Here is a 13,522-nt window from a genome sequence, read left to right as displayed (position 1 = left end):
AGCTTTGTGAATAGGTCCGCCGGGTTAAGATTCCCAGGGATCCAGACTGGACGTATGATTCCTTCCTTTTGGTAGTCTCTGATACGATACTCACGTAGATCAACAAACTTGTTGCTTGCTGACATCTTGGGGTGATTAGAGACAGAGAGAGCCGCTTGATTGTCAACAAAAAGAGGAACACTGACAAACTCCCCAAAAATAAGCTTATTTGGGATGAGTATATTTGTGAACCACTTGACTTCGTCTGCACATGTCGCGGCGGCTATTAGTTCAGCCTGCATAGTTGATGCGGCTGTCAAAGTTTGGCGCTTTGAGTGCCAAGACACAAGGCAGCCAAACACATAGATGCAGAAGCCGGAGGTACTTCGAAGCTTCTCGTCGGTAGCATCAGCCCAATTGGCATCAGAGAAAGCGTAGCATGACGCATTCTGAATTTCAGACTTGATTTCCTTGCCTTCTGCTTCTTGATACTCGCTGAGAAGCTCAGCTATAGGGGACTCATAAGAAAAATTGAGACCGCGGCTCCGTGTGCCTTTAAGGTACATAAGCAAACGGTACGCTAGGTACAAATGAGTCTCCTGAGGATCATGCATCCCGCGAGCAGTCCTTGAAACCCAAGTGCAGATATCAGGTCTGCAAGTTATGCTCATGTAGATGGTGCAGCCAACCACACGTGCGAAGTTTTCCTTGAGATAGTCCTTGAGCTTGCCTGGTCTGACAACGTCCTTTTTGTCAGGAGTGGTGAGAGATTTGATCTCATGAACTTTAGTCCCACATGCCTCTTCAATTTCTTTGATGAGGTCACCAATTTTACCTGGGACACTGAGAGTGATTTTACCATGTTCGGGCCTGCCGGTCACAAGGATTCCAAGAAAGCTTTCCACGTAGTCCGTCCAAGTGCACTCCTTAGTCTTACCATTGATGACAATGGAAAATTCCTCATTGAGAGCTTGCTTGAGGCTGTCAATCTTTTTATCGTGAGTGCCAGTGCATAGAATGTCATCGACAGATACTGACAGGAGAACCCACTTGGTTTCACCATCTACTTCCTCTTGGAATCTATACAAGCATGCATCTGCAGATTGTCTTTCAAAGCCGTGCTTCTGAAAGAACTTGTCGATCCGCAGGTTCCAAAGGAGTGGAGCTTGTTTGAGTCCATAGAGGGCTTTCAATAGACGAAGACCAATGCGATACTTCTTTCTGTCAGCCAAGTCCAGTTCCTTGCCTTTCAACATGTCTTGAATACATGCCTCAGATAGGGCAAGGCCTGTTGGTAGATTGATGAACATATCGCGTTCAGCATTGCCCTGAATGAAAGCATTTGGGATGTCAATTTGATGGCATTTGACCTTGTGCTTAACTGCTGCAGCAAGCACCAGGCGGCAGCTGGCCAGAGTGGCCATTGGGCTGTAGGATGTGTAGAAATCAAGTCCAATACGCTGCATGAACCCACGTACGACGAGTCGCGCCTTGACTCGGTCAAAACTTCCATCTGCTTTGCGCTTGACTTTGAGCACAAAGCGGGTAGAGATTGGGTCTCTGGTTTCGGGAATGATGGTAACTTCGGCAAACTTGAGTGCGCAAAGAGCGGACATTTCCTCGGTGACTGCCTTGAAGTAGGCAGTTCTCATGTTCGCATCTTCCTTATTGAGATCTCCGATCTTTTCCCTGTGATAGACAATGTCTCCATGTTTGAGAGTGGAGTCAGGACTTTTGTCCTTCATGGAATCAGGCACTAGGGTTTCATCGACCTGAAGTATGATTTCGACTCTCTTATATCCAGACGTTTCTGTATTTGTAGGTTCAAGGCCATAGGTCATGAAGCAGTCTAATATTGGATCATCCAAGTTATGGTTACTTCCAAAGAGATGATCCTTTTCAGCAGCTTTGCACATTTGACGTCCTGATCTCTGTACAGATAAGTATTGAGATATGGTTGGGAGCAGCTGTTCAAAATCAACTGGTGAAGGATCAGCAGGAATAGCAAGGTTGGATGAGCTGCTGCTTTGGTCCGACGGAGCTGACGAGGTGGCGGTGACGGGTGCAGTTTCGTCTGCTCCCCACAGCGCTTCTACGGCTGCTTGATAATCAAGCGCAATGTCTGAGTCTGGGTCACCATCAAGGTGATGGTAGTTGACTCCCGGTGACTTGGCCTCTGATACTTCGCGCCCTTTGGTTAGTTCATCAAGAAATGCCGTTTGAACTGATCGAGAGTCATCGGCGCTGATGGTGTTGACAGTGTTTTTATCAAACCACACATGCCCAGTAAAGTAGGAGTCCAGACTTGTGAGATGAGCAAGGCTGACATGGTCACCCTTGAGGTCATCTATGCTCTTGATGTCGGGTTCATGAAACAACGGCATGTTGAGCAAAGTCTCGAGCCTGTCTTTCTTATAATCCAGAGTTTTGCCTTGCCCAGCAACAAACCTAGTGGCTTGCTTTCTTTCTCTTCTAGGAAAGGGACTTCGCGGTAGATTGGAGGCAGATGTGGACTCCCCCTGTAACGATTCATCGTCTCCAGATGAGTTATCCTCCCTTTCGACTTCATCTTGTGCCTCATGTTCTTCTTGATCATCATCAAGTAGATCTCCTGGAAGGAGATCCTCTTCAGCGGCATGTTCGCCTGTTTCATCAAAGTCTTGATGTCTGTAGTCCAATTCATCATCGGATCCTGGACTGTAGTTTCTTGATTCTGGAACATTTGTCAGGTCGATTGGAGCCGGTGTCAGTGTTGCAGACTTATCCTTGGTCAGGTTGTTCATAAAACGCTGACTCACAACGAGACCTTGCTTCTTCTGTCCGATGTTGTCATACCGGAATTCATCATCGTCATCGTTGGGATTATACGTGGATTGAGAGGTAGCATGGTTGTAGCCTCTCATGTTGATGAGAGGTCGATTGGGATTGTCCAGAGCAAAGTACTTTCCATAGGTGGTTCGTGAGAGCACAGACCATCGACCAGTGTTCACGATTTTCCCAGTTCCTTGTTGTAGGATTATTGACACATTCTCTTCCCGCACTCCTCCAGTGTGGGTATCCAATCCATGTACCTTAATAGGACAGTAGTGAGATGTGGTCAGGTAGAAGGAAGCTAGGTTTTTGCTATCGTATGTCTTTGGATCATCTATCGACTGACTCATACAGGGTGCGAAGAATTGATGAACAGTGACAACTTCCTCTTTTCCAGCAGATGCTGCTTGGAGGTAATCCAGGTGTTGGGTTGAGATGTGATTACATTGACAGGCCCTGTGCACAGATATAGATTGTTTCCTTTTCGCTTGTCTTTGTAATACCCAATGTAATGAGCAAGAGGTACTCTTAGTAAAGTACCTTTAGGATCAATCCACACCATTCTGTTGCTGTTGTCTAGAGAAGCTGCTATTCTGCCAGGAGATACAGAGTCAAATAGTGTTAGTAATTTGTCAGTATGAGTGGGAAGCTCATGTGCACCAATGGCGTTGACACCGACTACTGTGATTCTGTATCCTTGATGGGGTTGAAGGACTATGTTCTTGCTGTCAGAAATGACAGTAGGTTGACAGAAGATAGGTTTGATGATAGAAGGGTTCGTACTGTGATCAATCATGTCGCCATTCTTGAAATATCCAAGGGTGAATATCATGCTAGCGTTGGCGACAGAGAGCTTAACTGCATGTTGCTGATTGAGGGATGTGTATACATGAAATCCTGTGCACACATCAATTCGGAGTGATAGACATGCATTGTGGGCTAATCTGTACAAGTAAGGGTACCTAAGGCAGTTAGGTCCCTGTTGAGTTAGATTGCGAGTGAAGCTCCCATCCTTGAGACCCAGCGTCTGCATCTAATCCCGAAAACTTGACATCTCGGTGTCTGTCAACATAACTGCAGGGAAAGAGGAGTCATTGCTTTCTTCCTCTAGCTCTTCCATGGTGAGTATTGTCTCTTTTGTTTCTGAGAACAACTCTCCCCCAGTTCGATGATACACCGCTGCCATCGTCTCCTCGGGAACATCGTCGGGCTGAAAGTCTGTCGCTTCCAAAACATTTGCTGTCTTTAGCGACTTAAAGGTGGCTTTTTGTAGCTGTTCCAATTCTTTCTTAACATCATCATCAAGCTGGTTAAATGTACCATTTTTGATCTGAGTGTAGATGAATTTCTGCAGCGCCATGGATGTCTTTGGGACATTCGACTCATCGCGGACATCCACGTTATGGTGCGCTGCACCAAAATCACTCTCTCTTTGACTGGTTCTGGCCTGCTGTGAGCTTCTTGGTACTGCATGCTTCACAGCTGTTTTCATCCTGTCGATGTAGGCTTCTTTGCGTTTATGCATCGGATCATTTTCATCGTTAGAGGACAAGTTCACTACCTTTCTTTCAATCTGGTTGAAGGAAGAGGTGCTGTGCAATTTGCCTCCACCTCTACCAAAACCGCCTGAGCCTCTACCAAAACCGCCTTTACCGCGATTCCGTAGTTTAAGGCGGCCTTTTTGACGGTTGCTAGTTGCCTTTGGCTTGAACCCTGGAGTAGCAGATTTATTTCCACCTGCCATCATGATTTGTTCTTCAGTGAAATGCACACTCACACAATTGGCAGCGAAGGCTGCCGTGGTCTCATCTAATAAGCTCAATATGGTTTCATCTCTGTCACAAGCGTCGTAGAGCTGGTTAACTTCGTCCATGTCAGTGTCATTCAGATAGAAAGTACAAGACTCCAATTCTTCCACCTGATACATGCCAGCATTTTTCAGGCTGAGACTGAACTGTGCTTGAGATAACCTACTTCGGTGCTTGAATTGTTGTGTGTTATCGAGATCTAGTGAAAGACATTCGTTCATATCCGGCGGTTCCGCATAGTGAGCGGCGTACAAGGATGTAAACATATCTATCATTAATTTTATGTCATAGATGGCATGACTGAGACCAACTTGTGCTGCTTCGAGAGCTTTTAGTGAACTGGGACTATCGCGATGATGGGAGTTCCCATAGAAAACGCGAAGAGCATCTGTAATTTTAAAGATCTTTTCATGTAAGGCAGATGCTGGTTCATCACTGGAGTTCTGCCATTGTGCGGCACTCACATGACGCCACATGGCCGGAATGACCTCTCGCATGAGCTCTTTCTTGGTTCTGTATGCATAGGTGTCATAATTTGACATAGACCCTATCTTCTCATTAAGTTGATATACAAACTTCATGATGTTGTTGGGGTCAAGTAATGGAAATTCGGAGAAGGCTCCAGTTGTAGCGTCGAGTACATCTTTACGATAGTCCTGCAAGTGTAGAAGTATGGACTCTTGTCCACCACACAGAACACTGAGAACCCATTGAACTAGAGTGTAGGACTTGCAGCCCATGCTTATTTTCCTGATGTTCTCCATCTCTGCTGAGAGCAACTCAGATTTGTCCTTTTGGGACAGATTACGGAAGCTATTGTTCAGGTAAGCATAGAGATTTTCAGATACTACAGTGTCTGATGAGCCAAAGTCCGTGAGATCCATATGCTCCGCAGGATTGAAGTTAACATCCCCTGGAATCATAGAACTCATCGGTGCGTAACGTCGATCTTCAGCACTCTGATTCATGCCAGCTTTGAATAAGCAATTGCGATAACCGTCAAAGAAAGGATTTAAGGGTATATAGCACGGTTGATGCTCATTCGTGCGATCCCCAAAATTCATAGGAATGCAGTGAAATGAGAGCGTCTTCATTTCAAGAGCTTTGTCATGCTTGAGAATCTTTGAGATCACGAATTTCTGATCCTTTAATTTGAATCCTTCTTCTGTGATATATTTGAGTGGATCCTTCAAAAATTTTTCTTTAGTGAAAAGATCAATTGGAACTTTGTCCCATAGAATCACTTGCTCTCCGCGAGCACTAGATTCATCAAGCTGGACGTCATCTATTTTAAGAATTTGAAGTCCAGATAGCTGCGTCACATTGATCTTCATGCCAGTGATGGCATTCATCGCACTACTGTACGCATTCACCAGGGATGAGTTGATCCAATCTGTGAACTTATCATGACCCTGTGTATAGGAGTAATAGGACTTTACATCCAAAATTCTTCGAGCTTTATTCAGCGAATGAACCTCTATGTAGCGACTTATACATTTGCGTAGGTCACCTATATTTTCCATGGTGCCTTTGCCATTATAGACTGCTGTAAAGATTTTAAGGCCTGTATCATGGTAAAGGTTATTCATGCCAATGCCTTTGGATAGTTCCCCATACGATGTGCTGAAGTGATCTTGATCAGCTTTTGACAGTTTTCCTTTATGAAATGTAGAGAAGTCAGTTATATCCGAAGGAGTGGAAGGGCTTTCCTTAGCTTCTTCAGCCCCAGGAGGTGATCTATTTGATACTTCCTCCAGAGATTTTTTCATAGCTTCGAATGATTCTTTCATTGATGCTAAAGTAGCATCACGCTCCAATTTATCGGCTGCAATGTCAGCGGTAATACGATCATTCACTGCTATAAGCGATGAAGCCGCATCTTTATCTCTCTCTTCCAACCTTCCAAGAGTCTTTTGGACTCCATCCAGTATGGCAGCTTGTTGTGCCAGTAAAGCGGCGAGCTGTGTGGTAACTGGGTCAGCCATACTTCGATTTCGGTTAACGGTAGAAATACGTAATGTTTTTCTCTGGTCTGAGGGGTCCGCCTATCAATTGAAATGTCAGTCCTGCTCGACTTGTTGTTCTTTTACCATAAACGGTGGAAAGAACACTCGACCACACTCGAGGTTTACTCGAGGGACTCAGCTGCTAAAATGCGCGAGTCGAGTGGTTGAGCCAAGGAGCCAGATCCGTAACTCTCGCTGGAGTTATACGATCTGTGGGCCCATAACCCTCGCAGGGGCAGCTGCGGGAGTTACGTGGACTGACCTACTGGCGTTAACGCCAGGGAGGGAGGATCTCAGTACTTTGGGATAGGAAAGGAGAAAGAAAGGAGGAGAGCCTCCTCAGTGGGGAAGGTCAGTCAGGGTGGCGGTAGGCCCAGTAGGCTGAGCCTATGGTCCTGTAAAGAGGAAGGTAGACCTTGAGGATAGGTTGAGGTAGAACTTGAGGGTAAGTTGAGGAAGAGTCAGGAAATAATCCTTGAGAGCATCAACCGTGCTTCCTGAATATCCTGGCTGATATATCCTGGCGGCTATATCACCTGCACATACTGTTGTATCCGGATTGATGGTTGCTGAAGTAACTCTGTAATAGCAAGAAGCCTGACACTTGGTGCACGTAATTGCGAAAATTTCTCTCACGTAGAGCCTGAAATGGGAACGCTGGTACATTACATCGGAACCATCGAGACAGCAAGTGCGTGCACGCGCAGGGTATAATTGGCTATGTAACGCTATTCCGTCTCAGTCGGCTTTCCATTTGACAGCAAGGCTCTGCAAGTGCGCTGGTACTTTGAGTATTCGTCTGATTGGAATTTGCTCGAGGGACCACGCGAAGGACAGAGCCAAGCCTATGCCTACGGGCGCGAGGGTCGGCTTGCAGTACTCGACCATCCCATGGATCTGCGCATTCACACATCATCTGCGTGCCATATCGTCCTTTTACTTGACGTGACTATCAGCTCAAGCTTCCGCATGGCACAGGTTATTTCCACAGTCCCGAAACTAACAGTTCAGGTATACCAAGCCGACGATCTCTCAAGGCATGAGCTCACCGGGTATGGTTTCTGTGATGAACGCTGTACTTGATCAAGTACTGAAAATGATAAAGCCTCGCACAGGTCACCTCCCGATGGTTTCTGGAACGCATGACATCGAGATTGTTTGTTGGCGTCCCTTCGGGACCTGGTACGAGCGCCTCTCCTCCAAGTTTATCGGGGGGTATCCCAGACTCATACAAGATCGACTGGCATGTTTCGATGGATCTTTAGATAAAGATCAATTCATAACTTTGTTTTAGGTTGCAACTAGCGCGAATCGATTTGATCTAAATTCAGAAACTACCGGTGCCATACACGCCTCCTTGTCGGTCCTCATCATTGAGAAGGCCGCGAAACTTCCAGATGCCTCATCTGCGCCATGACAGGACTGGCAACAGCCATCCTCCCCCGATGATGCTGGTGATGATGGTGTTGATGATGACGATGATGGGGAATAGGCGGCCACACTCGAGCCAGCGTGCTGACGGCGGTGGTCCACTCCATCTGACCTGCATCCACCTGACTCCCAGCTCTTCGGCCCTTGCTCACCCCGAGTGGGTACTGGGCCACCCCGGGCCTGGGGAACCAAACGGAACTCCGCTCGCGACTTGGCGGGGGCTTAGGCGCGCTTAAGTGCCCCATGTCTGGCGCTATCATCCGATGATCTCAGGCTCTGCCGGGGGCCCCGGGAGCCCGTAGGGCCCGCGGGCTTCAGGCGAGTACCACCGGCGGCTGAGGACAGAGGGAGGCGAAGATACAAGTCATCAGAACAGTGCCCACCCAAGATCAAACCTACCCAAGATCAGCCCGCGGGAAATACGACGCGTTCTAGTTTGGACCCCGCTTGTAAAGCTTAGTGTTGCTAGATCCCGGCATGGCGAGAACATAAGCAAAAGTAACCCTTGGCGGAGTAAACTTCACAATCTATGATGAACTTTGGGACATTGATGGCTCGGAGCGCACAGCTAATATTGAAGGAGATACAGACCTTTAAACGAATGGCTCGCATCGTTTATGATATATACGCTGGGCAATTATAATCACCACGGCTCATTTCCTATATGACGAACCTGTCATCCACTAGCTTAAAAGCCCCGAAAGGGGCCCCTAGGCAACGCGCGGTCTGGGCGTCTTTCGCCAAGTCCCCGACCCGAAACGGCCCCGAGAATTTTTGGTCGGCAGCTGGGGGCTTTACTCAGGCGCGGGGGGGGGGGGGGCGGGTGGGGCCCAAACTAGAAAGCGTCGAGTTTCCCGCGGGCTCCACAAGGGGAGGCTGAGCTCAAGTTGAGCGAAGGAATGCCGGAAATGAAGGCTGACGGGCCGCGCTTGGTCTAACTCACTACCGTGTTGAACTCGCCCAAGTTGCCGGAAACAATGCTTCCGCAATGCAAGTACAGTGAACAATTCTAACACCAGGCCTCGTACGCCAGCCCACATGTCGCTACTTAGCTACCTTTGTGCTTTCTTTTGCCAATGGCCCTATAGAGGTTTGCGCCATTAGGCTGCCAGTTGCTGGGCATCTTCGTAGTGTCAGACATCCATGAGCTCCAGGCATGGATGTCGTTAGCCTGCGAGTAGAACGCTCCTGGCATCTAGTGTGCACAAACTGCCTCCGCACGGGCAATCTTTTCCATAAATCCATGAATATCGACAACGATATCCATGGTTTTGATGTGACCCACGGTAGAAAAGGTGGCTCTCCCCCCCCCCATGCATGCTGTATTGAGTCTCTTTGAGCGCATGGACCACTGAAACATAGATACACGCTGATCCTGGTCGTGGATGACGTCAACAAGAGCAAACTCAAGATCGCGCACCTGCTTCAGTCCAGAGGCAGATCGAGCGGCGAGATTGTCTGCGACAATGTCTTCAATCCCAATGAGGAATACACGCTGCGTTGCGCTCAACTTCCGTGAAGAACCCATGTACTGCGGTCGGTACGGTAGCTTGGGCTCTGAGTGAACACAAACATCATCTAGGACGCCAGCCCAAGCTTCATTTTCCACACAACATTGAGTTCGGAGAGCAAAATAGCGTCTGAGCATGGCTGTACGATGCCGCAGATTTGTCGCGAGCTTCTGAGAAGCCGGTGATGAATCATCACCTTCGAATTCGCTGCTAGGTGTATGACGTGTAGGTTCACTATCAATACCAAGAGTGGTGCGCCGAGAATAGTTGTGGAAGTCAGAAAAGCAATCACCAGATGCTCCAGTAGTCCGAACCACGCCATCCAAGCAGAGGGGAAGAGGCACCGAGAGGGTTTTTCGTAGAAGTGAACTCCAATCTAGACCCCTGTAGAACATGTGTTCTTTGACTGCAGACGGCCCGGCCTCGGCACCTAGGCGCTCATCTGGGTCGGTCTTGAGGAGCTGTCTAGTGATGTCACGGGCAGCATCAGAAATGCGAGCGTCTGTGATCGCGAGGGGATGAGGAGAACGACGAAGGACGTGAGTGATGATTTTGTCGCCATCTGAGTTGTCGTCGAACGGGTGTCGCCCGGCGAGCATTACCTAGAAGATAGATGGTGATTGAAGGAATATTTCGTCGGGCGCAGTGGTTTTGCGTAAAGCAAGACGCCAAAAGACCAGAAGTCAACCTCTGGTCCGTAGCCTGAGCCACGAATGATCTCTGGAGCCATGAAAAGAGGCGACCCATGGAGGCTCACCATTGTTCGGCGTGTACGTATATCCCTTTTTCCTTGCAAGTCGTCTGAGGGAAAACTTGCATTTGCTGCATTTTCTTTAGACTTGTCAATGCACGATGCAATTGACTGGGGCACAGCAACAGACCCAAAGTCTGTGAGACATGCATGACCGCTGGCAGAAAGGAGAACGTTCTCGGGTTTTAAATCACGGAATGTTATCAATCTTTCGTGCAAGTAATCGATCGCGCATAAAATCTCGGCACTTAAGAACTGAGCATGACACTCTGTAATACAGCCTTCTGGCTGTGACTTGAGGAGCTGGCTTAGAGTGCCCCCAGGGACATACTCAAGGACAATATATATTGTCTCTTTGTCTTGGAACGTAAAGTATTGCTTGACTATGAATGGATGTTGCATGATCTCCAGCACGAGTTTTTCTGTCGCTGCACGCCGCCATAGGCCGGTAGTCACCAAGAAATTTTTATTCAACGTCTTAATAGCAACCATATTACCCGACGCAACTTCTTTTGCAAGCCAGACCTTACCAAAAGCGCCTTGGCCCAATTTATGAGAGAACATGTAGTCACTAACTCGCGGCAGATGAAGTGGTGCATCTTCTGCGACGGCACCATCAATATTGTCACTGAAAAATGACTTGCGCTGGAGATCTGCGGAGAGGTTTGAGTGTCCTTCATGCAAATTCGCCATAGATTGCGAAATGTGTTTCGAAAATCCCAAAACATCTAATGTCAGGGTTATCTCCGCAATCTTTGGGCCTCGAAATATGACATGTCCCATAGCCACTGTTGATGCGCCCCTAGAAAGCTCTTTGAGTGTGCATGTAAAGGCAGCGCGCTGAATGTCAACCGAGATAAGGATATCATCATCGGCCACATCATAATCAAGCACAATATTTCGAAACAGTTCGATCCCCTGAGATGACCTAACACCATCGGGCAGTCGTGCGTGCTCGTCGGCGGTGTCTGATTGTTCGAGCTGTTGTGCAGCTTCCACGTCGCACAAAAACTCGTCGATGCCAGCAAAGGTCTTGAAAGTCCCACAGTCGCTGAGACTCGGGAGGTGCTGGTAGCAATAAGGTGTGACGGGATGTGTGTACACGAATTCTTCGCACAGGATGGCTTTCCAGAGCTTTCGGTCTGGGCATGCAAGTGACCTCAAAGCGCACCATGTCTTTATCGCAAGTTTCCTAGTCTCAATTTGTTTCCTGGGGCACGCAAATCCACGCTCACGTTCTACTTCGTTTTGAAGCTCACAGAATAAGCTAACCTTGCACTTAGCTGCTTCCAACAAGTTCTCATTGGACTTTGCCATCGGTAAGCATCCTGATATTGGTAGGTCTCCAGTTGCTTCACGTGAATCATCTGGCCAAGTGCTGGCTTGAGGCTTTGTGAATTCATCAGCTCCGTCCGAGTCCGCTGAAGCCCCGGACGTGGTTGCGGTGCCTCGCACAGTGTCATCAAAAAACCTAAAGCATGAGACTCTCTCGGTTGAGATACGATGCATACGAGGTTCTTGCATCATATCAGATCCTGCGTAGAGCATTGGTGGTGCAACACGCTTCTCCCGTAATGCCACCCAGTCTACCGCGACGAGCCATGAGTGTGTTGCCACCTTAATGCCTCCTGGGGCTCCTAGCCGATCAACTGGATCAATACGCAGCAGTGCCGCAACGAAATCGTCAGCATCGCTAGATGGAGGATCTTTAACCCCAAAGACCGTGCTGATAGTTCTATACGCTCCCTCTCGAAGCGCACGTGTACGATCGTATCGTCGTTTTTCAGGGTCAAAAAAAGGAGTCACACCCACCATCATCAAATAAACAAGACACCCCAACGCCCACATGTCTATCGAGGCCTACAGCGTTGAGTTCTGCGTCGATTTGTATCTAGGAGTACAAACCACAAACCACCGGGACGCAGGGGTGAAACGCTTATGTTACAACCCGTCCAGGCTTCGGGCGCCATGAATTCTGGGGTGCCACATATTGAGCGCGCAAGTTCCTTCCGTACATCTTTAGCGAGCCCGAAGTCGGTGAGGAGGACGTGTCCGTCATCACCGAGGAGCACATTCTCTGGTTTTAGGTCGCGAAAAATGATGTTATGGTTGTGAAGATGGTCCAGGGCACACGTGATCTCTGCACTGTAGAATTGGGCCTCAGTCTCAGAGAAAAGACGATTCATTCTCCCCATCAAGGAAAACAGGTCGCCACCGGATGCCCAAGTAAGAACTAGGTAGACATGCTCGTGGTTTTGAAATGCGTACAACAGCTGGACAATGAATGGACATTGCAGCCGAGACAAAATATTTCGCTCCGCAATGACATGCGATGCCTGAATCAGAACCTAGGGAGACTATGCAGTGCTAGCGCCGCACCTGGCCATGCTGGGAAATATGGTCTTTGTCTTGGACTTTGATAGCGACAAGGCCACCGTCTTGATGTTTCCGCCGGGCGCGCCACACACAGCCAAAGGCACCTTGCCCCACTTTCTTTTCGAGTGTAAACGCGTGAAGGCCTCGTACTTCAATATCATCATCGTCGATTTGTCGCTCGACAGAACCGACGCCAACATCGGCGTCAGCAGCAGCGCGACACTCCGCAGAGACAGATGCGACCGAGCCCATCTGATGACGGGATATCACACATGGTAGTAATTATATGTATACATCCACCGTGAACCTGTCATGATTTGAAACATGACCAAATCCACGATTACATGTCAAAACATCATCACGCAGAAAAATGTGCTAGCAAATCCATGTTGCTGCATGTTAGCCATTAACTAGGCTAATAGGCTATGTTTCGTGGATAATCAGTGGACTACGGATGATAGAAGGTTCTACATGTGATGATCTGAGTTTTCGTGCACCAAAATTGGTCACACCCGAGGGACACGCACTGCCAAGCCATCGGCAGCGGGTCGGCGAAAATCGGCGCGCGTGCCGCTGCGTTTTTGGCGGATAAACGCTGTGGCAAAAATGCGCCGAAAAAGGGCTGCATATGCACCCATTCGCGCGCACTACCACGGGATGATCAGAATGACACGGCCCGGTGTGTTTGGCAGTGTGGCTTAGAGTGCCGCTGACAGCGGACCGGGCAGCGGACCGGGGACCTCAAGGTGATAAAGCGGCGAATATCGGCCTTAGAACGCGAGTGTGATTAAGCACAATCAAAGTGCGCTTGGCGATAAGCCAGCTACCTAGGGAGCCTACATTCCGCTC

General features: G+C 48.4%; 3 protein-coding genes across 3 annotated transcripts; 1 reads left to right on the top strand and 2 right to left on the bottom strand.

Annotated features, from left to right (window-relative positions):
* Window positions 1-7,357: 7,357 nt before the first annotated feature.
* AURANDRAFT_15956 (hypothetical protein) lies at window positions 7,358-7,820 on the top strand (the record flags this gene model as incomplete). Its single annotated transcript, XM_009042857.1, has 3 exons — window positions 7,358-7,524; window positions 7,567-7,667; window positions 7,720-7,820. Coding segments are annotated over 3 exons (369 nt in total), but the record flags the coding sequence as incomplete, so codon positions are not given.
* A 991-nt stretch (window positions 7,821-8,811) lies between these two features.
* Window positions 8,812-11,168, bottom strand: AURANDRAFT_55249 (hypothetical protein; the record flags this gene model as incomplete). Its single annotated transcript, XM_009042800.1, has 2 exons — window positions 8,812-10,148; window positions 10,202-11,168. The coding sequence occupies 2 exons, from the start codon at window positions 11,078-11,080 to the stop codon at window positions 9,231-9,233; spliced, it is 1,797 nt and encodes a 598-aa protein (XP_009041048.1).
* A 671-nt stretch (window positions 11,169-11,839) lies between these two features.
* AURANDRAFT_32901 (hypothetical protein) lies at window positions 11,840-12,925 on the bottom strand (the record flags this gene model as incomplete). Its single annotated transcript, XM_009042799.1, has 3 exons — window positions 11,840-12,157; window positions 12,232-12,633; window positions 12,677-12,925. Coding segments are annotated over 3 exons (969 nt in total), but the record flags the coding sequence as incomplete, so codon positions are not given.
* Between the last annotated feature and the right edge of the window lie 597 nt (window positions 12,926-13,522).

The sequence above is a fragment of the Aureococcus anophagefferens genome (assembly GCF_000186865.1).
Source record: "Aureococcus anophagefferens unplaced genomic scaffold AURANscaffold_38, whole genome shotgun sequence".
NCBI classification, from domain to species: domain Eukaryota; class Pelagophyceae; order Pelagomonadales; family Pelagomonadaceae; genus Aureococcus; species Aureococcus anophagefferens.
The sequence above is the reverse complement of the archived record's forward strand: the minus strand, read 5'-3'. Positions and strand labels throughout refer to the sequence as shown.